This window comes from Hibiscus syriacus, unplaced genomic scaffold (assembly GCF_006381635.1).
Source record: "Hibiscus syriacus cultivar Baekdansim isolate YM2019G1 unplaced genomic scaffold, ASM638163v2 tig00111877_pilon, whole genome shotgun sequence".
Classification (NCBI taxonomy): domain Eukaryota; kingdom Viridiplantae; phylum Streptophyta; class Magnoliopsida; order Malvales; family Malvaceae; genus Hibiscus; species Hibiscus syriacus.
The window spans coordinates 1,413,582-1,440,673 of NW_024063208.1; the positions used below are offsets into that span (position 1 = coordinate 1,413,582).

At 35.0% G+C, this 27,092-nt stretch overlaps 1 protein-coding gene across 1 annotated transcript; it reads right to left on the reverse strand.

Annotated features, from left to right (window-relative positions):
* Positions 1 to 443: 443 nt before the first annotated feature.
* On the reverse strand, positions 444 to 21,462 carry LOC120172753 (factor of DNA methylation 4-like). Its single transcript, XM_039180139.1, has 4 exons — positions 21,369 to 21,462; positions 20,651 to 20,856; positions 20,309 to 20,563; positions 444 to 689 (listed from the first exon to the last, which is right to left on the reverse strand). Exons 1-4 carry the CDS (start codon positions 21,460 to 21,462, stop codon positions 444 to 446), a joined length of 801 nt encoding a protein of 266 aa, XP_039036070.1.
* Between the last annotated feature and the right edge of the window lie 5,630 nt (positions 21,463 to 27,092).

A 27,092-nucleotide genomic window follows, 5' to 3' on the forward strand; every position in this document is an offset into this window, starting at 1 on the left:
CACATTTACATTACTTTCATGATGAAATGCGGTGTTTAAATAAATCCATATAAGTTGTAGGTATCTAAGGTGTGGTATGGATGAACTTGAGAGGCATAGGTCTGGAGAAGTGATTGTCGTTCTCTTTTGTTTACGTTGAAAAAAGAAGACAAACTTGGAGTTGTTTTGGTTTTCCGTCAATAATTTGTCAGGGTAGTTTGTATTAATATTTTTTTTGTCTTAGCGCCATAAACTCCTTTATAGGAGGTCTTAGAATTAAAAAAAAATATTTAGAAGTGAGATTCTAGCTTTAAGACAAATACATTTTCCTCCAACATCGAAAGCAAGCTCATGATCATTTCATTTATAGTTTTAAAATGACAAGTTGAAGGAGATATGATTCCAAATTTGCTTGTAATGATGGAAGCTGCAATGGATAAGTAAGCTTATGCCATGAAGATGGCTTAACTGGTACGCTTTCGCTTGCCCTTACCCTTATGAATCTTCAGTTGCTTGATCAAGTATTCGACGATTTCTTTCATGGTGGCTCTCCTTCCCTCCTTCCTGTTCCAAACCTCGGGGACCGGATACCCTCCGCTCGCATTATATTCTTTCAATTCCATCAGTGCTTTGCCAACAGCCTTGAACACGGTGTCACCATATTCGTCCCTCAACTCTTTCAGCTTCTCGTCATCTTCGTTGATCACTTCCTGCATAATGCACAAAGTCCACCCTTGAATATCAGTTTGGTAGATGTACTAAAGAGTAGAACCACGTGTTAATGCAAGTCTTTTGACTTTTCGGGTGATCGATTCGAACACTACCATGTATGCGTGTGTGCAAGCGGAAGTCATGTCGAAAGATTCTGACCAACGTTTCCGCGATCGATGTGAAGATATTCATTTTTTTCATTTTAATGTTATTTATATTATTATTATTATTATTATAATTATTATTATTATAATTATAATAATAATAATTATTATTATTATTAATATATATTATTTAATATTCCAAGCCCAAAATGGAGGCCCAATTACAAAATGGTGGCCCAAATCCAGAAGCCAATGGAAACCCTAAACCAGATTAGGGTTTCCCTCTTCCCCAGCCGCCTCAGCCTGCTACCGTTGGATCTGGCAAGATCCAACGGTCCAGATGGTTCCAGCAGGAAACCCTAGGGTTATGATACCCTAGGGCCACGACGCCGGCCGCCTCTCTGACCCGTCCATCAACTGCTGCCACGCTTCAACAGAAACATCCAGAGGAAGCAAGGAACGCCGTCCACGTTCCAACCATGGGGTGAGTCACCACCTACGGTCCGGTGACTCACTGAACTTTACCCTTCGGACCGGTGATGGCTATAAAGCCATCACCCAACCTGCAAGAAAAAAAAAGGAGGAAGAACGGAGAGACAGCAACCAATAACCAGCAAAAACAAAGAAAACCCGAGAGCAAAGATACAAAAATAGCAACCAACAACTAGCAAACACAAAACCCAAAAATAAGCAAGGAAAAGACGGAGAAATACTTACCGAATCCCTCATACATCATCGGAAACCTTCGAAAACCGAAGGTATTTTTGTAGATTTGCTCTGATAGGTATTGTTTTAAAGGAAACGGTCATCGGAACCATCAATAAGATGGTCCGATCTACGTTTAGGTGTAAAAAAAAAAATTCGGCCACCGCATCCGGTGGCCGGCGGCGTAAAAAGCGGCGGTAGACGACTGCCGGCCGAGGACCGGCTTCCCTCAGCTAGAGAGAAGCCAGAGAGAAATTTGTCTCTCTCTGAAAGAGAGAGAACAGAAAGGAAGCGGTTTCGGGTATTAATACCCTCTCCCAAACGACGTCGTTTTGGGGAGGATATTTCTGTCATTTCATAAAGGGTAAACCCCGTCCGAAGCCATTTCAACTTGTAACTCTTATAATTTAGTCACTAAATCGAATCTATAAACCTTTTAATTTGATCTCTAAATTTTAGTTTTATTTATTTTAGTCCTTTTATTAAAATAATATATTTAGGATAAATAACAGATTTAGTCCTATAATTTTAATAATTAATATTTTAATCTGAATAGTATGTTTTAATTTATTTTATTCTAATATCCGAATTTTATATAGTTTTATTTTAGTCATTAAATTAATAAAATAAGAAAATAGTATGTTTAATCCCTATAATTTTGATTAATTATGAATTAGGTTTTTAATTTTAATTTTACTATAATTTAGTCACTAATTTTAAATTTATTTTACTGCTTTTAAATATATCGTTCTAATTTATTTTTATTGTTTTATCTGTTTATATATTTAAATACTTTTATTATTGTTATATAGTCATAAATATATATAATAAATAATAATTTATATATATTTTTAATAAATTGTTTTAATATTTATTTTTCAAATATCGAAGAAAAGGGCAGTCTTAATACAACTGGATGTCCTATTCTGGTATTTTAAAATTAAATATTATAAAAAATATTATTTAATATTTATTAATATCGAAGAAAAGAAATGTCTTAAGGCACCTAGAAGTCATTTTCCGATATTTTTAAATAAATATTTTTATAATTTTGAAAAAATAGGATTATAAATTAAATATATTTTGAATTTTTAATAATAGAGATAATTTATAATTAAAAAGTACCAATTTTGGGCGTTGTAGGGGTGTAATCCTTCCCTAAACGTAACCGACCACGAATCCCTTTTTATTATTAAAAAGAACGAATTTTTGGTTATAAACGTAGATCAGTTCAATTTTTTAATTGATGTTTTCTTAAAACTCTTTTAAAAAAAATATTTTTAGGTATTTGACCTACCTGACCCAAAAAGGCCGATGGCGACTCCCAAATTATTTTCAAAATCCATTTATTCACATCAATTTTCCCGCCAAGTATAATATTTCGTGCCCAGACAAAAACCGGTTACGACAGCTTGGCGACTCTGCTGGGGACGGTTAAACTTTTAAAATCAATTACAAATTGTCTCTATTAATTATAAATTAAAATTTATATATTTAATTTATGATTTTTTCCTTTTCAAATTTTTTTTATATATTTATTATTTTCATAGTATGTATATATTTTCTTATTAATATTTCATTTTTATTTGCAAGTATTTTATTTCATTATTTATTTTTTCTGTCAGAGGTTTGAACATTTCTCCTCACACACAACACTTGCATTGCATAACATAAAGCTCTATAATTGAGTTTGTCCCTTTTAAGTTGGGAGTGAAAGCGACGTCTTCGTGAGAATTTATTCTCGTGTCAGACCTAGCAAGTAACTTTCGGGGTTCATATGCTCTATGTCTTCGTGAGGATTTATTCTCCGTGTCAAGCATAGAGAAATATATCCCCTCGAATTGAACTCGATCCATTTTAGTCTATGATGGACTAGGATTGAGGGTTAGTAGCCCAAGGGGACACTAACAAGGACAATTCGGGTACCTTTATTCTTAGATCTGAAACCCTGCATATAATAAACCCTAGAAACTCTTCCGATCTGAAGTCATGCCGAAATTTTGTCCAAAATAGGTGCACACACAGGAGAAATGAATTCTAATTTTTCTGTTAATTAATTTTTTTTACTAATTAAATTACATGTATATTTAAATTTTTTAAATTATGAAAAAGCATGTTTAAATAAAAATATTTAGGTAAATGTTATTATTAAATTTCTTTATTATGTAAACTAATTCATTTCTTTTTGTGTGTTCTTTATTTTTCTGTTTGCATAGCATCATACAGGATAAAAGGCATTGATCCTTGTGTTAATTGTCTCATTGGAAAGCCTTCATCCATGGATAAAAAGTGTTCAAATCAAGTAATTCTAAACTCAGAAGTAAGACAGTGGGCTGAGGACTTACAAAGACAAGAAGGAGACAGTCTGCAGGATGATTATGTATCTGACTTGGCCAGTTATGCTCCAGTTTCGCTAAAAAGAAATGATATGCAAGATTTGCGAAGTATTTGGGAAAATTGGGATTCAAACAAAAAATTGCAGTTTTATCAGACTTACGGAGACATCCCATATTTGCTCTATGTCGAAGTTGATGATGAATTACTCAGAGCCCTATTCAATTCTGGAATCCAGGGTACAATTGCTTTACTCTTAATAAAGAGGACTTGGTCCCTACTATTGAAGAATACACAACTTTGTTACATATCGAAGGTGCTTTGGAGAATCGAATCTATTCAAAGTCAATTAAAACTCAACCCTTTCGAGTTAAATTAGCAAAGATTGCCGGGGTACGAGAAGAATGGGTGGCATCCCGTACAAAACAAAAAGGCGAAATCGAAGGCATTGCTTGGACCAACATTAAAGAACTTATTCAGAGTCATCCAGATACTAAAGTACGATTCGATCTATTTGCTCTGGGTATGTATGATATGGTCATCTTCCCAAAAGTATTGGGATATGTTGAAGCTGCAGTGGTAGATTTGTTTGAACAGCTACCGAAAAAGATTAATCCTGCTTCTGCAATCCTAGCAGAGACTTTCAGATCGTTAAATGCTTGTAGAAAGCTAGGAGGTGGACGATTCTCAGGGTGTACTCAGTTGTTATATGTTTGGATCCGTATTCATTTCTGGAGGACAGAAAAGGTTTCATACCGACGCTTTAATACGGATTATTCACCATTAAAAGAATTTTTGGAGCAAGAATGGCTGAAAGAAATTAAGAAAGATATGTGGATTAATGCCTTTCGAAATCTGCAAAGTAATGACGTTGTTTGGCGAGCCCCGTGGCAAATCCAAAGGGAATTCTTTTACAAATGTGGTGATTACAATTGGATAATGCTGCTCGGATTATGGGGAGGAATTGGATATGCACCACTTCTGGTCATAAGACAGTATGAAGGTCGTCAATTTGTACCTGTCACTGCTGGATTACAGTCATCTGAGTTCGTATTCCACAGCAAAAATTATAAAAGAAATATCATGGAAGCCGTTACAGCTTGGAAAACAACTTTTTGTATCCGAGCTAAAGCAACAAAAGAAATGTTAACTCCTGATTATGAAGAATGGAGATATGTCAGGAAAAATGAAAATATTCCTCTACCAGATCAAAATGAGGATATCTCTATGGAAGATCGTATTAAGGTGGTTCCATCAGAGATTGAAATCCTGAGAACTGAGTTTGAAGTAGAAAAAGAAGGCTGGTCAAGAGAATTAGAGCAAATGAGACGAGATAAAGCTATGTTGGGTGTTGATATTGACTTTCATTCATCACAATGTGCAATGTTGAGAGAAAACAAAGAAAAAATTGAAGGTGAATTTAGAGCATTGAAGAAAAATTACCAAGAGTTATATAAATCCCGGAAAGCATCAGGACCAAGCCAATCAACGGTACAGATGACCAGAGAATTGAATATCGAGAAAAGTCGAGTTGAAGATCTGAAAGGAAAGAATAGCCGTCTACTCAAAAGCCTTTAGAAAGGAAAGCAAAAAATGGAAGATTTTGAGGTCGACAGAAGAGAGCGAATTATAAAACACAAGGCTGAACACCGCGAGATCATGAATGAAATGCAAAGAGAAAGGGATCGAGCCAAAGATTTAGAAGAAATGAAGAATGATATCTTTGATAAATTTGAAGGTGAGAAAAATATCATGTTCCAGGGATTTGAATCTGAAATGAACCAGCTGATTGCTGAACTTGAAGTCAGGGGCCAAAAGATGGAAGAATTCAATGTTGAAAAAGAAAAATGGGAGTTGGAAAGAAAGAATTTCAACACCAAAATTGAGGTAGAGCAAGAAGTGGCTAGTAATTGGATGCAAAGATGCAGAAACAAGAATATTCAAATCCAGAAGATTAATCAAAGAACGCAAGAAGCACGAACAAAACTTGAAGAAGATCTGGATCAGTCTAGAAACAAAAACTTAGAATTTAACGCTTACATTTTGCAACTTGAAGAATCATTATTTCAAGAAAAGGTTTGTCTAGGACCTAATGATCTCAAAGAAAGTAATGAGGAAAGTGCTTCACTGCGAAGACGCATTAGAGATCTTGAAAAAATTCTGCACAATTGTCAAGTCAGAATCACTGAGTTAGAGCAAACTCTTGAAGGAACGAATGAACAATGGCAAAAGTCAACTGATTTCTATGTTGAAAGAAGTGAAGAAAGAAGTAATATGGTGTTCGAGGCCATGATACAAATGAGCGAAGTTGCTAGATATATTGGGGAACTAGCTGTTGAAGCCAAAATAATTGAGCATCATGTTGATCCAGTTTCTAAGTTCGGAAAGAAGGTGTCATGGTTAATGAAAGAAATTATAGAGCTTAATAGGAAAGCTACGCCTTATCTGTAGTTATGAACTATTATAAAGAAACTTTTGTATGCCGATGAAAGTTGTTCTATGATAGTTAACTTTTTGGGATCAATACCTTTTTGCATACATACATTTTGCATACATTCATTATTCATTTCATGATTTTTTTATGTATAATTTTTATTATTAAGATAAAATTATGAATTAAAATCTGAAAAAAATGATAATATTAAAAGATTTTTCAATCGCAGTTATTCTGGCCAAAAGAGAAATACAACATCACTACGGTACTAGACAAGCTACTAAGAGAATTATGGAGGATAAAATACAACGTATTGAGGAACAGCATAATAAAGAACAAGCAGAAATGAGAATGAAGCTGGAGAAAATTGAAGACAGTATTGCAAATTCACAAGACAGCATGATGCAGAAAATAGAAGACATGTTTAAAAGGCAGGCTATCATTGGAAAAATGCATAAAAATCCTGTATCTTTCGACCAAGAACCTATGTATTCTCTAGGTTTTCCACCAGAACCAATTTATCACTCTGGTACTACACCTATACAAATCAATGCTCGTACATCAGCATTTCAAGAAGCCAAACCACAGGAAAATCGACAAGAAGAGCCTGCATCTTCAAGCAAAAATCCACTTATATCAGATGTGAAAATATGGGATTTTAATGCTGAGCATCTAATCCCAGATTTGAATGAGCTGAATGAGAAACAAAAAGTAAATGAAGAATTGACCAGACAGATCAAGAACTTAGAAGAACGAATGAAATCCGTGGAAATAACTGAATCATTCTATGGTTTTGACGCTAGTGAGTTGAGTTTGGTTCCAGACTTAATCCTCCCCATCAAGTTCAAAGCTCCTGAATTTGATAAATATGACGGTACTACATGCCCTTCATCCCACATTACTATGTTTTGTCGAAGAATGACAGGATATGTGAAGGACGAGAAATTGTTAATTCACTGCTTTTAGGATAGTTTGACAGGACCGGCTTTAAAATTGTATACTCAATTGACCAAAGCCAACATTAGATCCTGGAAAGATCTGGCTAAAGCATTCTTAGAGCAGTACCGCCACGTAATAGACATGGTCCCTGATAGATGGACTCTCCAAAATTTGGAGAAAAAGAATAATGAAACATTCAGACAGTATGCCCAGAGATGGCGTGACACGGCAGCCCAAGTTCAACCACCTTTGTCAGAAAAAGAGGCCACAGTAATATTTGTCCATACATTGAAGGCTCCTTATTTAAATCATCTAATGGAGAATGCAACTAGAAATTTTGCAGATTTGGTCATTTCTGGAGAACTCATTGAAAATGACTTAAAAAGTGGCAAAATTGAATCAAATGAGGGGTCTAGTTCCAAAAGACCTATGTACCGGAAAAAAGAGAATGAAGTCAACAATGCAAATTCTTACAACAAGGATTCATCGAAAAGTGTTACAATAACCCAGCCAAGGGTTAAGAAAGAGGAAACAAACACTAATCGAGCAGAGTCCAGAGGATCTCGAAAGGAAAATGAAAGGTTGTCTTTTACACCTTTACCAGTACCATATGCGGAGATCTATGATTCGCTATTAAAAGCAGATGTCATACGGCCCTATCCTTTGGTTCCCATGCAACCACCATTCCCTCCTTGGTATGATACAAAGGCACATTGTGTTTACCATGAAGGAATTACAGGTCATTCTATTGAAAACTGTTTGGCATTCAAAAGGGTGGTTCAAAATTTGATCAACGCTGGAAAGTTGGAATTCAATACACCATCTGCATCAAATCATCCATTGCCAAATCATGGAGATAAAAATGTGAATGCAATTCAGGAAGAGAACAGAAAGAAAGCAAAAACTGACATTTCTGAAATTAAATCTCCTTTTGTTTGGGTATTCCAACAACTCTCTTTAGCCGGTATAATTCCACAACAATTCATGCCAAAGCAGAATGAAGGCAAGAATTATTGTGAATATCATCAAGAGAAAGGGCATAAAATTCAACTATGTCCTGAATTTAAGGATTTGGTGCAAAAATTGATGAACAACAGAGAAATAGAATTCTTTGAAGAAGAACCAGGGAAAAAAGAAGATGATGTTTGCTCATCAGAGGATTCTAAACCTAATCAAAGAATAAATGATCCGGTGATCATTAATGTGAAATCATCTACGGCGATTCCTGCACCAATAAAGCGAAAGTAGTTATCACCACTCCTCTACCATTTCCATACAAAGATACCCGCAGGGTACCTTGGAATTATACTACCAATGTTTCAATGGTAGGAGGATCTGTTTCTCTAGAAAAAACAGAAGAGAAAATACAGAGTTTGGATACAACATCGACGTCTGAAGCAGTGAGCGAAGTCGGTTTCTTTACAAGAAGTGGGAGATGTTACTCTCCCGAAACATCCAATGCTTCAGAACAAGTGAAAGCAAAAGGAAAAGCCATGGCAATACCTTAGAAGGTATTTGATGATGAATCCCCTCCAGCATTCAATGAGCCTGTGACAGAAAAATAAGCTCAAGAATTTTTGAAATTCCTGAAACATAGTGAGTATAATGTGGTTGAACAACTACACAAACAACAAGCGAGAATTTCTATTCTTGATCTATTGATGAATTCAGAAGCACATAGAAATGCTTTGATGAAAATTCTCAATCAAACATTTATCCCTGAAGATATATCCCTCAATAAACTTGATAGAATTGTGGGACATATAGCCGCTGATAATTACATAACGTTCACGGATGATGAAATACTGGAAGGCGGAATGGGGTCAGTAAAAGTTTTGAATATCACGACACATTGTCATGGTCATGTGTTGCCAGGAGTATTGATCGACAATGGATCCGCTCTCAACTTGATGCCTCTAGTCACACTTCAAAGAATGCCTATGGATAAATCACACATGAAGAGCTATCAGAATGTAATACGAGCCTTTGATGGTACTCAAAAAGAGGTACTTGGGAAAATGGAAATACCGTTGTTAATTGGTCCAGTCGTGTACAATATTGACTTTGTGGTGATGGACATCCACCCTACATATAATTGTTTATTAGGGAGGCCATGGATTCATTCAGCAGGAGCCGTTCCTTCTTCATTACATCAGAAATTGAAATTTGTTGTTGATGGACAACTAATATGCGTCGGAGCTGAAGAAGAAATCATTGCGTCTGTAACAAGCGATGTTCCATATATTGAAACCAATGATGATGCGCTTGAATGCTCTTTCCGAGCTCTTGAATTTGTCAATGCAACCTTTATTGCAGAAGGAAGCAAAATTCCATATCCCAAATTATCTGATTGCACCAAGATGACGGTACGACAAACTTTAGGCATCGGAGCTAAAGTTGGGAAAGGGTTAGGAAAGAATCTTCAAGGGATTTCGGTTCCTATAAATATACAGATGAAGAAAGATCGTTTTGGGCTTGGATTTAAGCCCAATTTTCAGCAAAAGAACAAAGAGATGAAAAGAAGATGTGAAGACAGAAAGGAAAGGTTGAAAGGGAAAGAAATCCTTTGGGAACACATGTTTTTCCCACAGTTGAAGACCACATTCAGATCAGGGGGAACAATTAATGTAGAACAGCAACTTGTTGAAGTCTTTAAAGAAGAAAAGTTGACGAAAGATCAAAACATAGTTGAAGAAGCTATGAATGGATTATTTATCAACATGATCATGAATGACAACAAGACTGGCAAATACTTGGATAGGATTCACCCATGTTTTCCTGGAGAAACACTCAACAATTAGACCACTGAAGATCTTCCTATAGTTTTTAATATTAACGCAGAGTAATATTCAGAACTAATCTTTATGTTTAGCTCAAAAATATGAAAACTTTTTGTTATCTTGTAAAGGAAATTATGTTAAATATAAGAAATTTTCTTTAAAATTTTTAGATGGCAATCATTCTTTACATTTTTCTTACATTTATACATTTATTTATTTCATAAATTTACTATATTCTTTCGGAAATATGTCCGACTTAAATTTGCAGGTGTCACTATGTTAATAGCATGTTTATTCCTAAATTTAATCAAGAGATAAATTTAGATCAACCTATATGTCTGGAAGAAATCAATGGGTGTGAGGATGAACTGGAATGTAATGTTCCTACTGAACTATTAAGATTGGTAGAAAAAGAATACAAACAAATTCTACCCCACAAAGAAGAGATTGAGACTGTGAATTTGGGAACAGATGAAGAAATGAAAGAGGTGAAAATTGGTACTACTCTGACAGTCCAGATAAAACAAGAATTGACAAATCTCCTTCAAGAGTTCAAAGATATCTTTGCCTGGTCTTATCAAGATATGCCTGGTTTAAGCACATATATATAGTGATGCACAAGCTTCCAATCAATCCAGAATATAAACCGGTCCAACAAAAGCTCAGACGAATGAGGCCAGAAATGTTGTTGCAAATCAAAGAAGAAGTGATGAAACAGATCAATGCAGGTTTCCTACAGGCATCTAAATACCCAGAATGGGTAGCCAACATTGTTCCCGTACCAAAGAAAAATGGGAAAGTTCGAATGTGTGTGGATTACAGAGATCTCAACAAAGCTAGTCCGAAAGATAGCTTTCCATTACCCCACATAGACACATTGGTAGATAATACTGCAGGACACGCATGGTTTTCATTTATGGATGGCTTTTCAGGATATAATCAGATAAAAATGAATCCTGAAGACATGGAAAAAACAACATTTGTAACCATGTGGGGCACATTCTGTTATAAAGTGATGCCATTTGGATTGAAAAATGCAGGGGCAACGTATCAAAGAGCCATGGTAACTTTGTTTCATGACATGATGCACAAAGAGATTGAAGTATATGTAGATGACATGATTGCCAAATCCCGAACTGAAGAAGAACATATTCAAAATCTGAGAAAGCTTTTCCAGAGATTGAGGAAATATCAATTAAAGCTCAACCCCGCAAAATGCACTTTCGGGGTAACTTCTGGAAAACTTTTGGGATTTGTGGTCAGCAAAAGAGGAATCGAGATTGATCCAGATAAAGTAAAAGCAATTCAAGATCTTCCACCACCCAATACAAAAAAAAAGAAGTTTGAGGCTTTTTTGGGAAGATTAAATTATATATCTCGGTTCATTTCTCAATTAACTGACAAATGTGATCCAGTGTTCAAATTACTTCGAAAGAACAATCCTGAAGTCTGGAATGAAGAATGTCAAGAAACTTTGGATATTATTAAGAAATATTTATCCAATGCCCCCATTTTAGTATCACCAATGCCTGATAAACCGTTAATTCTCTACTTGACGGTCTTCGAAAATTCTATGGGATGTGTACTAGGACAGCATGATGAATCTGGAAGGAAAGAAAAAGCTATTTATTATCTGAGCAAGAAATTTACTGATTGTGAAATTCGATATCCACCAATACAAAAATTATGTTGTGCCTTGGTGTGGGCTACTCGAAGACTCAGACAATATATGTTATACCATACTACTTGGTTGATATCCAAACTTGATCCTTTAAAATTCTTAATGGAATCACCAGCTTTGACAGGCAAAATGGCTAGATGGCAAATGTTATTATCTGAATTTGATATTGTATATGTCAATCAAAAAGCGATAAAAGGAAGTGTCATAGCTGATTTTCTGGCCAGTCGTGTATCAAATGATTATCAGCCTTTGAGTTTCAATTTTCCCGATGAAGATTTGTTGTACATATCCATGAATGAAGAAGTCAGGACAAATGATGCATCTGCATCTTGGAAGCTTTACTTTGACGGAGCATCCAATGCTTTGGGACGAGGAATCGGGGCAGTGTTAATTTCTCCAGAAAATGTTTATTATCCCTTTACAAGTAGACTGGAGTTCTTTTGCACCAATAACATGGCGGAATACGAAGCTTGTGCCATGGGATTGAAAGCAGCTATAGAAAGAAAAATCAAATGTCTCAAAAATATATGGAGATTCATCTTTAGTGTGTATCAATTACGAGGAGAATGGGAAACAAAAGATCCCAAATTGTTGGAATACCGAAATTTTACCCTCGAATTAGTGAAAGAATTTGAGAGAGTCACCTTCAATTATCTCCCTCGAGAAGAAAATCAAATGGCAGATACTTTGGCTACATTAGCTGCTATGTTTCAGGCAACTAAGAAAGTTGATATGATGCCAATCAAAATGCAAGTATATGAAATTCCTGCACATTGTTATAGTGTGGAAGAAGAGGTAGATGGTAAACCATGGTATCATGATATCCTGCAATATATCAAAAATCAAAGTTATCCACCAAATGCATCGGAAATTGATAAAAGAACCTTGAGAAGAATGGTTGCTGGATATTTTCTTGATGGAGAGATTATGTATAGAAGAAGCAATGATCAAATGCTATTGAGATGTTTAAATACCAGCGAAGCTAGAAGCATCATTGAAGAAGTACACAGTGGAATATGTGGAACACATGCAAATGGTCTTTCCATGGCCAGAAAAATAATGAGATATGGATACTATTGGGCTACCATGCACATAGATTGCATTGATTATGCAAGGAAATGTCATAAATGCCAGATATATGCAGACAAGATTCATATACCCCTATCTCCTTTACATGTAATGACAGCACCCTGGCCATTTTCTATGTGGGGAATAGATGTCATTGGTGCAATCACACCAAAAGCATCGAATGGACATTGTTTCATCCTTGTGGCAATTGATTATTTTACCAAATGGGTTGAAGCTGCTTCATATGCCAATATTAAGAGGTCCACAGTCTGCAAATTCATAAAGAAAGAGATAGTTTGCCGGTATGGCCTACCAGAAAGGATCATTACAGATAATGCTCTGAACCTGAACAACAAAATGATGACCGAACTTTGTGCACAGTTTAAGATCAAACATGCAAACTCAGTGGCATATCGTCCAAAGATGAATGGGGCAGTTGAAGCAGCAAATAAGAACATCAAGAGAATCATTACAAAGACCACTGAAACTTACAAAGATTGGCACGAGAAGTTACCTTTTGCTCTATACGCATACCGAACTACTGTTCGAACATCTACTGGGGCAACGCCTTTTTCTTTAGTCTACGGGATGGAAGCAGTCTTACCAATTGAAGTTGAGATTCCATCGCTTCGAATATTGAGAGAAATAAAATTGGATGAATCTGAATAGATCCAAGCTAGATTTGATCAATTGAACCTTATTGAGGAGAAAAGATTGAAAGCTATTTGCCATTGACAGATGTATCAGAAACGGATGATGAAGTCTCATGACAAAAAAGTACATCCAAGAGAATTCCAAGAGGGTGATCTAGTACTAAACTTTTTTTGCCTATACATAAAGATTTCCGTGGGAAATGGATGCCTAATTGGGAAGGGCCATACGTTGTGAAAAAGGCCTTTTTCGGAGGAGCGTTGATCTTGGCAGAAATGGATGGAAAAATTCTGAGAAATCCAATAAACTCAGATTCTATCAAGAAATATTATGCTTGAAGAGAAAAAGAAAAAAAAAAGAGAGAAAAAGAAAAAAGAAAAAAGAGAAAAAAGAAGAAAAAAGGGGGGTCAAGGTGAAAACCCGCAAAGGGCATCTTGTAACCAAAAGAAGGATTTGAGTTGAAAACCTGAAAAGGCGGCTCAAATGCAGGTTGATATTAGGCATCTGGAAATTGAACCCTCTTAATATTTTGACAGTTTGGGAGAAACTTCACATCTACAAGCATTTTGACAACGTTTGAGATCTTCCAGACAAAAGCATACATCATTTCTCTAAATTGTGTCAACTTGATTAATTTAGAAATACTTATACTAATAATTTGTTGAGACATTTGAATTTTTATCATTCTTATGCTTGCCATAACTTTGAATACAATTCTATCTATTTCAAGTTCAATTTATTTGAGATTCAATTTATTTTCGAAAATTCAATTTATTCTTCTATGAGTTAACATAATTTTGAAATAAGTTAAAGATTTCTGAATATCACTTTATGTTAATACTTTTAAATACATGGAATACAAAGTAAGCAAATCATCACCATCTTAAAGCCATGAACAATAAGGTTGTTATGCTAGATACAACCGACAACAAGGTCGAATTCGACAAATCTACTCATCAATTGCTCCAATCGATCATCATTCAGTTCTTGCACATCTGCTTTCAAAAGTATGCCAAGACAGTAAAAGGCAACTTCTGCATCATTGATCCCAGAGAAAAGAGACAGGACATTGATACCACCATGGAACATGTCTCTATACAGATTATTGTGTATGGTTTTTAGAGAAACCTAGAAGCATTTCCACCTCATCAGATCCAAGTGGAGCAACTTTATTCCTTCCAACCCATACTAGATTCCATTTTCAGCACTCATCAAGAACATACTTTTGGACATTCGAATGTGATTCATTTTCATAAGCTTCAAGAGCCTTACAGATCCTTTCTATCAATTTGGCACTTCCTGTACATGTTTATAAACAGTTCAACTTTGTTCTTGGATCCCAGGAAGGCCATCATTTCTTTGTCAATGGAAAAGCATCAGCACATGGAGGAAGCAGAATAAAGAGAAAATCTGTTCTTAATTGGTAGAATTATGAATATAGCCCTTTTCAGTGTAGTAGCATGAAAATGCTTCGAATCTACAAATTCTGGCTTTACATCTAATAAGTACTGTAATATCCCAGTCCAAATATTAACTGGAACAAATGCAATGTACTCATAGCATCTTCTGGAAGTGTTCTTTGAGTTATCTGATCTGGTTTGGTAAAACCAATCATTGAATTTGAAAGATGAATGTGCTCATAGCATCTTCTGGAAGTGTTCTTTGAGTTATGTGATCTGGTTTGGTAAAACCAATCATTGAATTTAAAAGATGAATGTGCTCATAGCATCTTCTGGAAGTGTTCTTTGAGTTATCTGATCTGGTTTGGTAAAACCAATCATTGAATTTGGAAGAGTAATGTGCTAATAGCATCTTCTGGAAGTGTTCTTTGAGTTATCTGATCTGGTTTGATATGAAACCACAAAACCAATCATTGAATTTGAAAGATGAATGTGGTCATAGTATCTTCTGGAAGTGTTCTTTGAGTTATCTGATCTGGTTTGGTAAAACCAATCATTAAATTTGAAAGATGAATGTGATCATAGCATCTTCTGGAAGTGTTCTTTGAGTTATCTGATCTGGTTTGGTAAAACCAGTTATTGAATTTGGAAGAGGAATGTGCTAATAGCATCTTCTGGAAGTGTTCTTTGAGTTATCTGATCTGGTTTGGAAAAACCAATCATTAAATTTGAAAGATGAATTTGCTCATAGTAGAAATAAGGAGACCCAATAGCATCTTCTGGAAGTATTCTTTGAATTATCTGATCTGGTTTGGTATGAACCACATAACCAGTTATTGAATTTGGAAGAGGAATGTGCTAATAGCATCTTCTGGAAGTATTCTTTGAGTTATCTGATCTGGTTTGGTAAAACCAATCATTGAATTTGAAAGATGAATTTGCTCATAGTAGAAATAAGGAGACCCAATAGCATCTTCTGGAAGTATTCTTTGAGTTATCTGATCTGGTTTGGTATGAACCACAGAACCAATCATTAAATTTAAAAGATGAATTTGCTCATAGTAGAAATAAGGAGACCCAATAGCATCTTCTGGAAGTATTCTTTGAGTTATCTGATCTGGTTTGGTATGAACCACAGAACCAGTTATTGAATTTGGAAGAGGAATGTGCTAATAGCATCTTCTGGAAGTATTCTTTGAGTTATCTGATCTGGTTTGGTAGGAACTACAGAACCAATCATTGGAGTTAAAAGATGAACTGCATAATCGTCTTCATTAATAAGCTTCTTTTCAAGCTTCTTCTGTTTATTCTTTTCCCAAAAATCATAGCCCGAATTTCGTCTTTTCTTGTAATGGGGATCATCGCATAATGGCTTCCCATATTTTACCGGAAGAAATGTGTAGTAACCCTAGCCATTTGAGTAGTACATATAAAATTTGTCAATTCTGCAATTGATGAATCTGGACCACATTTCTCCAGGGCTATTGAGCTTCAACCTCTGAGAATTCCATTTTGGTCAAGTATAACAGTTTATTCTCCTCATCAGAATCAGAATTCAAGATTTCTCGGTATTAAAAGAACTATCGATATCTGTGAAATCATCTTGAAAGATCACTTCATAATCAGATGAGTTGTTATCAGAATGTGAAATCATCTGAAAAGGTCACTTCATAATCAGATGAGTTGTTATCAGAATTAATATGTTGCATGAATGCAAGCTTTTCAAGAGCCTATACTATTGAGTTTTATTCTTAAGAGATTTTGTGACATTATATCTACATTTGTCAAAGATGATAGATTCTCTGATTTGAAAAAGAAAGATTTATTGGGTTTCTACAACTGAAGAAATATTCAGTTCACCAATCTGAAATCAAATAACTTAACAATCATGCATCATATTTAGGCATTTGCAAAAATAGGTGCATTTTCATTCATTCTCATCCATGTTGAATTTTGACAGGAATTTCAAAGATTTTAGCAAAGATTTAAATCCATCACTTGATGGATCATCTTTTCCAGTTCGAGTTCATAATGAGAAGAACTCATCTGAAGAAGGATGAAGAAGTTCATAATGAGAAGAATTTGTTCAACCTTTTGCTCAAATCTATCACTTGATGGATTATCTTTTCCAGTTCGAGTTCATAATGAGAAGAACTCATCTGAAGAAGGATGAAGAAGTTCATAATGAGAAGAATTTGTTCAACCTTTTGCTCAAATCTATCACTTGATGGATTATCTTTTCCAGTTCGAGTTCATAATGAGAAGAACTCATCTGAAGAATGATGAAGAAGTTCATAATGAGAAGAATTTGTTCAACCTTTTGCTCAAATCTATCACTTGATGGATTATCTTTTCCAGTTCGAGTTCATAATGAGAAGAACTCATCTGAAGAAGGAAGAATAAGTTCATAATGAGAGAATTTGTTCAACCTTTTTGCTCAAATCCATCACTTGATGGATTAGCTTTTCCAGAAGAAGTTCATAATGAGAAGAACTCATCTGAAGAAGGATGAAGAAGTTCATAATGAGAAGAATTTGTTCAACCTTTTGCTCAAATCTATCACTTGATGGATTATCTTTTCCAGTTCGAGTTCATAATGAGAAGAACTCATCTGAAGAAGGATGAAGAAGTTCATAATGAGAAGAATTTGTTCAACCTTTTGCTCAAATCTATCACTTGATGGATTATCTTTTCCAGTTCGAGTTCATAATGAGAAGAACTCATCTGAAGAATGATGAAGAAGTTCATAATGAGAAGAATTTGTTCAACCTTTTGCTCAAATCTATCACTTGATGGATTATCTTTTCCAGTTCGAGTTCATAATGAGAAGAACTCATCTGAAGAAGGAAGAATAAGTTCATAATGAGAAGAATTTGTTCAACCTTTTTGCTCAAATCCATCACTTGATGGATTAGCTTTTCCAGAAGAAGTTCATAATGAGAAGAACTCGTTTAAAGAAGGAATAAGAAGTTCATAATGAGAAGAATTTGTTCAGCTTTTTGCTCAAATCCATCACTTGATGGGTCAGTTTTTCCAGAGAAAGTTCATAATCAGAAGAACTCATCTGAAGAAGGAATAAGAAGTTCATAATGAGAAGAATTTGTTCAGCTTTTTGCTCAAACCCATCACTTGGTGGGTCAGTTTTTCCAGAGAAGTTCATAATGAGAAAAACTCATCAGGAGAAGAAGAAGTTCATAATGAGAAGAGCTTATTCAACCTTTTGAATGACTCTATCACAGAAAGAAAGAGGTCAACATCATCCCCAGCGGAAAGTTCATAATGAGAAGAACTCATCTGAAAGAAAGAGAAGAATTTATTCAACATCTCCATACTAATCAAGTGAAGTCAAATGAAAAAAACTTATTATCTTTTCGTCTTTGCTCTATTCTTATTAAGAATAAGCAAAGAGGGGCAGCTGAAGATATTCATTTTTTTCATTTTAATGTTATTTATATTATTATTATTATTATAATTATTATTATTATAATTATTATTATTATAATAATAATAATAATAATAATAATAATTATTAATATATATTATTTAATATTCCAAGCCCAAAATGGAGGCCCAATTACAAATGGTGGCCCAAATCCAGAAGCCTAATGGAAACCCTAAACCAGATTAGGGTTTCCCTCTTCCCCAGCCGCCTCAGCCTGCCACCGTTGGATCTTGCCAAATCCAACGGTCCAGATGGTTCCAGCAAGAAACCCTAGGGTTATGATACCCTAGGGCCACGACGCCGGCCGCCTCTCTGACCCGTCCATCAACTGCTGCCACGCTTCAACAGAAACATCCAGAGGAAGCAAGGAACGTCGTCCACGTTCCAACCATGGGGTGAGTCACCACCTACGGTCCGGTGACTCACTGAACTTTACCCTTCGGACCGGTCCGAAACGAACACCGGTGATGGCTATAAAGCAATCACCCAACCTGCAAGAAAAAAAAAGGAGGAAGAACGGAGAGACAGCAACCAATAACCAGCAAAAGCAAAGAAAACCCGAGAGCAAAGATACAAAAATAGCAACCAACAACCAGCAAACACAAAACCCAAAAATAAGCAAGGAAAATACGGAGAAATACTTACCGAAGCCCTTATACATCATCGGAAACCTTTGAAAACCGAAGGTATTTTTGTAGATTTGCTCTGATAGGTATTGTTTTAAAGGAAACGGTCATCGGAACCATCAATAGGATGGTCCGATCTACGTTTAGGTGTAAAAAAAAATTTCCGGCCACCGGATGCGGTAGCCGGCGGCGTAAAATGCGGCGGTAGACGACTGCCGGCCGACGACCGGCTTCCCTCAGCTAGATAGAAGCCAGAGAGAAATTTGTCTCTCTCTATAAGAGAGAGAACAGAAAGGAAGAAATGAGAGGGCCAGCCGGTTTCGGGTATTAATACCCTCTCCCAAACGACATCGTTTTGGGGAGGGTATTTCTGTCATTTCATAAAGGGTAAACCCCGTCCGAAGCCATTTCAACTTGTAACTCTTATAATTTAGTCACTAAATCGAATCTATAAACCTTTTAATTTGATCTCTAAATTTTAGTTTTATTTATTTTAGTCCTTTTTATTAAAATAATATATTTAGGATAAATAACAGATTTAGTCCTATAATTTTAATAATTAATATTTTAATCTGAATAGTATGTTTTAATTTATTTTATTCTAATATCCGAATTTTATATAGTTTTATTTTAGTCATTAAATTAATAAAATAAGAAAATAGTATGTTTAATCCCTATAATTTTGATTAATTATGAATTAGGTTTTTAATTTTAATTTTACTATAATTTATCACTAATTTTAAATTTATTTACTGCTTTTAAATATCGTTCTAATTGTATTTTTATTGTTTTATCTGTTTATATATTTAAATACTTTTATTATTGTTATATAGTCATAAATATATATAATAATAATTTATATATATTTTTAATAAATTGTTTTAATATTTATTTTTCAAATATCGAAGAAAAGGGCAGTCTTAATACAACTGGATGTCCTATTCTGGTATTTTAAAATTAAATATTATAAAAAATATTATTTAATATTTATTAATATCAAAGAAAAGAACTGTCTTAAGGCACCTAGAAGTCTTTTTCCGATATTTTTAAATAAATATTTTTATAATTTTGAAAAAATAGGATTATAAATTAAATATATTTTGAATTTTTAATAATAGAGATAATTTATAATTAAAAAGTACCAATTTTGGGCGTTGTAGGGATGCTAATCCTTCCCTAAACGTAACCGATCACGAATCCCTTTTTATTATTAAAAAGAACGAATTTTTGGTTATAAACGCAGATCAGTTCAATTTTTTAATTGATGTTTTCTTAAAACTCTTTTAAAAAAAATAATTTTTAGGTATTTGACCTACCTGACCCAAAAAGGCCGATGGCGACTCCCAAATTATTTTCAAAAACCATTTATTCACATCAATTTTCCCGCCAAGTATAATATTTCGTGCCCGGACAAAAACCGGTTACGACAGATGTTTTCAATTAAATCCAAGTACCAAAGCAACAACATAAAGCAACTGTGGGTGTATGCACCATACCTGCAAGTTGCCATCTGTATCGATCATCTTAAACGGGTGCCATTTTGAATCCAGCACATTCTGTTGCCATAATGAACATAGTTTAGCACAGGTTTCTCGCCAATGTTTATGCGGCAGCTTTTGCGAGCAAGCAACTTCAAATGCTTTCTGATCAATATCTCCCATTCTTTTGATTCCAAGAGTCGTTTTGCTATTCAAGATATCATTCAAACCCTGCACATAAAAAAATCAATCGAAAAGGGATTTTATGCCCAGAAAGAACCTGAACACGAGAGATCGAAAATGAAACCATGGATATACTTGTATAGCTTCTTTGCGAGCATCTTGGAGCTCTTGATTAGCTAGTAGATGTGACATCATGAGACAACTATAACTGCTTTCTAGATCTTCCAATGCTTCTGATGTTTCCTCCAACTCTTTCTTAGATTTACACTCTTCGAGTTCCTTCGTTTGCAGCCTAAGGTCACACTTCAGCCTAATGTTTTCTTTGTTTCCCTTTCGAATTTCTGGATAGAAAACAAGTATTTACAGAAGAATGCCACTAAAACAATGTAGTCTGCAATGTGTGAGATACAAACAACAAACTGAAAATCACAAATATCTCATGTGTGTGTATGTATGCATATATCTAAATGAGTGCAAACCAACAGGTCAGTGCAAGGAACCATCGAGGATGTTTCCTTTCGGGTTCGAAGCCTCGTAGGACCGAATTGTTCTGGTTCCAAGCACAACAAATTTGTTTAATCCGGTAACAGCAGATACAAAGGCAAGTTTGAGGTTTGAATTCAGCATTTACATCCCCACTATCTCTAAGTTGACATATTTTCTATCAAAAGAACGATATTTCTCGCTTTTATAATGAGACATTACAGTATTTAATCTGGATTAGTTGTAACCAGAATCTAATATTAAGGAAGCTTTATATGATTTAGTGTAAAATAACCTAGATCAATCAGAGCGCTAGATGCAACTTCGAAAACAGGTCATTCATCGAAAACAAATGATTCGATTAGTGTACCTTTGCGCAACCCGGCATTCTCATCCATCAGCTGTCTCAACGCTCCATCATAGCGAAGCTTCCTGTCCTGCAACTTCGAAAACAGGTCATTCATCGAAAACAAATGATTCGATTAAGTCGCTCCTGAAAATTTCAAATTCTCGTCTATTTTAAATATTTTATTTGTATTTTCTATTAATAATTAGACGTTCTCTCTTAAGAATTTTATAAGTTCAATTTCTAACTTAAAATTTTGTCTCTTCCTAACTCCGTAATCAGTAAACAATCAAATAAATGGTTTAGATTAAGCAATAACCATGAGAGAGCAGAGCCATTTCATTTAAAGATTTCAAAGCTCAAAACTTGATGGTCCAAAGTTCATATATTGAGATTAAAGGTGGGATTTTTATGGGGTTTGAAAATGGTTAATTCAATTCAAGACCCCTAAATCGTAATACTATTATTATTATTTTTAAATCAAAGAAAATTTGATATCTTGCAATCACAAATAGCATACTAGAGAAACGAAACAAAAATTTTCACTTGGCATGAGGCTTAAACAACATGTATACAGATAAACAAGAAGAAACCTGGAGTAAGAAATGGGTTGAACTTGTTCTCCTTCTACGTTGCAAAAGACATAAAACGCAGGCACTCACTTTTTTTTTTTTCTGTTGTACTGCTGCAATAAGAACAGAATGAAAGAAGGTGGCATATTACAAAGAAGAAAGGAGTATCAAGCATTACAGGTGGCTATATCTGGGGGCAGCTGCATAGTACAATGAACCCAAGCAATCGTACCCTACCCTACCCTAATCTTTTTTCAATAGAAAATTTTCACTATATACAAATATTCTGAAAAGTGTTACATACACACAAGCAAACTAACAGGGATTGAATAATTATAGTGATTGGTTAAAAATATATATATATCAGTGGTGCAACAGCAGCATGGTGGGCTTATAAGTTATAACCAAACTAGGTTCTGATATTTTAGTGAATTCTTTCGTGTTGTTTTTATTCTTTGTTCTTTTTTTCCCTACATTTCAAACGATTCTAGATCCATTTGTTCCTCCTGCAATGATGTTAAGAGCCAAACAATGTCATACTGCTAATAACACGAAATAAGTGACACACGTCGTTATTATGTTAAAATAAATATTCTTAATCTCAATAAAATAAATAAGAATAAGTAGAATAGTAAGAGAGTAAGGGTCGATCCATAGGAACTAGGAGTTTGATGATTTTCTCACTTTTGATCTTGCTTAGGAGTGATTTGTAAAAGAAATTAGAGGGGAGATTTTGGAGAGTTGAAGTGAAGTAATAAAAATGATTGAAATAAAATAAAATAGTAAATTAAGAAAATAAAATTCAATTGGTAAAAATAGCCTTGGGCTAAAGCTTTTGCCTCGATTTTAATCGATACTTGAATAGGATTTTACCTCTGGGCTTATGCCGGTTACATTCTACAGGGCTCAACCCATGTAACTTGTTTTTCTCTCAAATGAATCGAGAATCTAAAATCAATTTTCAGATCTCAACTCTTTGTGAGTTAATAGCAACAATCGCTTATTAATTCAACACTTTTAAATTCTGGAAAACTAGACTCGGATTCTATCGTCTCAATTGATAATCAAACCCGATTTTAGTTTCCCTTAGCGCACCGCCGCTAAGTATGTTTACAGGAAGTCGATTGTGCCACAAGCCGATCATTCTTCCCAACTATTAATCGAAACCGAAATTCAATTCCAACGTGCACTTTTTGGAATTAAATCGCTTTGATTGTAAAAGGATGGTCGATTACCGATCCTTGATTTCTGAAAACTGAAAATGTAACCCTTGATGGTATGAAGTACTTTTTGATCCTCTCGACTTAGAATCGAGTCATTGCTTCAGCCCCCGGCTATAAAAAACTTAGCTAAGCATGATTGAATTCATGCTTAGCAATTTAAAAAAAGTAAACTAAAAACTTGAAAAGAAAAAAGAAAAAAACTTATATAAAAAATTAAAGAAAGAAACAAGAGTTGAATGAGTTCTGAATGAAGAAATCGATAATTAGAGGCTAACCACAATGTGGTATTTATAGTCCTAAAAAAACCTAAAAGATAACATTTAAAACTAAAAACATCATTCCTAAAATAAAAATAAAATAAATCCTAATTTGAATTCAAAAATTTGGCTGAGTCATTGGTCTTCACGCCACTACTAACTGAATCTTCTAGAAGCTATTGACTGGGCCTTCTAAAAGCTGTTGACTGGGCGCCACATCACCTGCCATGTCATCGCCATGTCAGCTACCATTCACAGAAGCTACTGACTAGATGCCATGTCAGGTGTGTCATGTCCTAAGTCGTGCCCACTAATCCGATCATGAATGCAGAAAAATAAAAAATTGTACGATTTCGTTGTTCTTAGCATAATTTATATAATTCAATGTCCTGCATAAAAAATGAATGAAAATGCCCAAGTTAACAACTAAAATTATCTAATCAAAGAGTAATTAATCATAAAATAATGTATAATTTAAACAATAATCAAATTCCCCCTCACTTATTCAATGTTTGTCATCAAGCATTTCTCAATTGCCATGCCAAAAATCTAAAGTTGTCAATCTAAATTTAACATAATTTACAAGGTTTCTAGGCAAACTCAGTCAAGTAAATGTTGAAATTCCAGATCAATAAAGCAAGGCATAATCAATTAAGTGTAAATCAATCATGGCATTTCAATCATTCATCAATTTCAAAGAATATAAGACTTAGTTCCTCACATGGGTTCACTCAAGCCTAAACTAATCGACACATTACCATAGGCTTGTAACTAAATCTAATCTCCACTAACTTAGTATGAAAATGATAAAACAATCAAGAGGACTTCAAAACGAGTTGTAACGGGGCTAAGGTTTGGGAGGATAAAGGCCGATAAATGGGGTTTTAAAATTCCAAGACAAGGAAGAAATTATTCCAAAATTTTATTCAAAGGGAAGTGAAGGAAATTAAAGAAAGGATAAATAAGAAATTCAATAAAGCTCAATTCATTCTTTTTTCTGTTTTCTTTTTCTTTTTCCTTTTTTGAAACATTCTTTTTTTCTGTTTTTTTCCTGCTCGAACTAAAAAAAATCTACACTGAATTTTCGGCTCACTCAAATCAAAATTGCACTGTTTGAATTTTTCTATATTGAATTTCTGCACTGATCCAACCAAATTGCACTGCTTTTTTCTGCTGTTTGAACAGTGTAAATTCTGGATCGTCTTGTTTGATTATGCATGGTATTTTTTGAACAGTTTTTTCTGGTTTTTTTCGAAAATAATTTCACCTTATCTTGAAGAAGGGTAACAAAAAGAGGGAAAAACAAATTCTGATCGGGTTTAAAAATGTGGTGAATCAAAGAAAAGAATATAAGGCTCAAAGTGATTCACTAGGGGAAAATAAAAAGGGTACGCTATTTTGTTTGGGGAAAGAAATGGGTTTAATCCTAATGCCTCTATCATATCATAACATCATAATAAAAAGTGTAGTCTCAACAAGCATCGAATTACAATTCTATAATGCAATCAATTAGTTCGGCACACTCAATTGAAACAAAGAGCAAGAATAAAATATATGCTCATTAAGCTCAAAACTCACATGAAAGGCTTATTGAACTAAGTCATGCATCCAATTCAATGAATGAATTCATGAAATTGCCACAAAAAAATTACCTAAATTAATCGTGCCATGCTATCTTGAATCCTAAATTTAACAAGAACATGCTTGAATTCACAAATAAACACAAAGAAATTAAACCAACCAAAGATCGACAACCAAGATTATCAACAATTCAAATAAAGAAATAACTCAATTTCAATCACAAAGAATAAGCAAAGGCTAATTTGATTTCTAATTTCAACCCCTCACTTAAAATCATACTGCCCCAATATGAAGAATAAAAAGTAAAATGCAAAAGAGAGAGTGTGAAAATACTCCCCGGTCAATGTCGACCGCGGTCGCGGCCACTTCTAGAAGACCATCGGTGAAGGTACAAAAGTACCTCGACAATGTTGGTCTTGATGGAGTCTAGCCGGCCCTGCACCTCATGGATTTCATTATGCACGTATGAGGGTGGATGCTTCTCTGGTGCCGCGGGTTAAGTAGTTCTCTGAAGGAATACGAGCTCATTAAGCGGTGTAACCGAGCCGGGAGGAACAATGTACGACACACTGGGAGTTCCGACAAGTAGTCCCATTGAATCCAAACACCTAGCATCCAAAGGATCCATTGCAAAAGCATAAGTAAATTGATTAGAATCAAATGTTAACGAAAAACGAAATGCAAGGCGAGTAATGCAGGGTCCGAGAATTAATGGGTATCGGAACGCACAACACGCTCAAAGACGTGTGCAAACCAAAAACCCAAATTTACCTTCATACCGTTTTGCATCCACCATAGGAAAAAATAATTCAACCTTACTTAGCGAGGACGTAGTTTCATTACGCCCGGAATAATTATATGCAAGGAATCGGTGTATGTAGCGGAGGGAATGATCATGAATATGGCATCCCTTGGTGTTGCGTCCATTGTAGGTAGCACCGAGAAAATCAGTAAGTCCTTCGTATGCCACATCTAAGTCGAAGTCCTACATAATCTCACATAAAGCAGTTACAAAAGCATGGTCCGTGACATCCTTTATGAACCCATAGAAAAATTAAAATCCGCTAAGGACTGAACGAAATGTCGTCCAAGTAATCTAAATGAAATCACACCCGGCGTAGTATTAGATGCAATACGATTTGGCAAAAATGTAAAAGTCGTATAAAACTCAAAAACCAATTCGTAATATGTAGCATATTAAATTTCAGAATAAGAACGCCAACCAATTGCATCAAAATAATTAATGACATAATCACGCAAATGCAAGGAATCAAGAGTGTGATCAGGATTATACTTACAAACTTGAAACTTAATGTGTCGGATATTGTCGAATCGCCAAGCCTCTTTATCGTCGAAGTTGAGATAACCTTGAAATACTTTATCGGTCGGTACGAAGAAGGTGTGCCCTCTTTGTCTCCCTCCACAGCAAGCATAGGTGCATGAACGGGTGGTGGTTGAGGCATAGAGTTAGAACCGCTCGGTACCTCGATCACCGGAGGCGCAACAAATCAGCGACGACCACCACCATGGGTGACCGGTGGGCATGATGGATTGCCTGATTGATTTCTTGATCAGTTAAAGAAGAACGAAAGAAAGTTCAGTGGTGGAATGACATGTTCGACGGTGATGGCGGGGCAAAGGTATGGCGGCGCTCGGCTAATTACGGTGAAGTGGGGCAACGGTAATAGTGATTTGAGGTTCGGTCGATTGAATAAGAGGAAGGGAAGAGGCTATATTTTTTTGTGGTTAACGTGGGTAGGGTATGAGTTTTATTTTGGTGAGGTGTTTTGGTTGATAAGGGAATTTAATTTGAAAAAAGGAGAGTGATAAGGGGATAAGATTATAATCCTATATAAACAAAATATTTTTGAAAGAAATGTAGAGAATTATCGAGAGATAAGAGCAAGACTTAATGGATTTCGACTGGCATTGGTTGAGTGCAACTAGGAATATTATAAGTAGTCCTAAATGAAAATTGATATTCACACAACTAGAACATGTCCAATCATCCTCCCTGCCACTATCCAGAAATTTAAGCATAAACTTTTAACATTTTCCAAACCAAAAACTATTATATAAACCAAAAAATAAATTTCAAATGGGATTAAACAGACC

Coding starts and splice junctions, on each gene's coding strand:
- LOC120172753 (XM_039180139.1), bottom strand. CDS start 21,462: ATGAATGACCTGTTTTCGAAGTTGCAGGACAGGAAGCTTCGCTATGAT. Junction 20,857..21,368: donor GAATGCCGGGTTGCGCAAAG/GTACACTAATCG, acceptor TTTTCTATCCAG/AAATTCGAAAGGGAAACAAA. Junction 20,564..20,650: donor CTCGCAAAGAAGCTATACAA/GTATATCCATGG, acceptor TTTTATGTGCAG/GGTTTGAATGATATCTTGAA.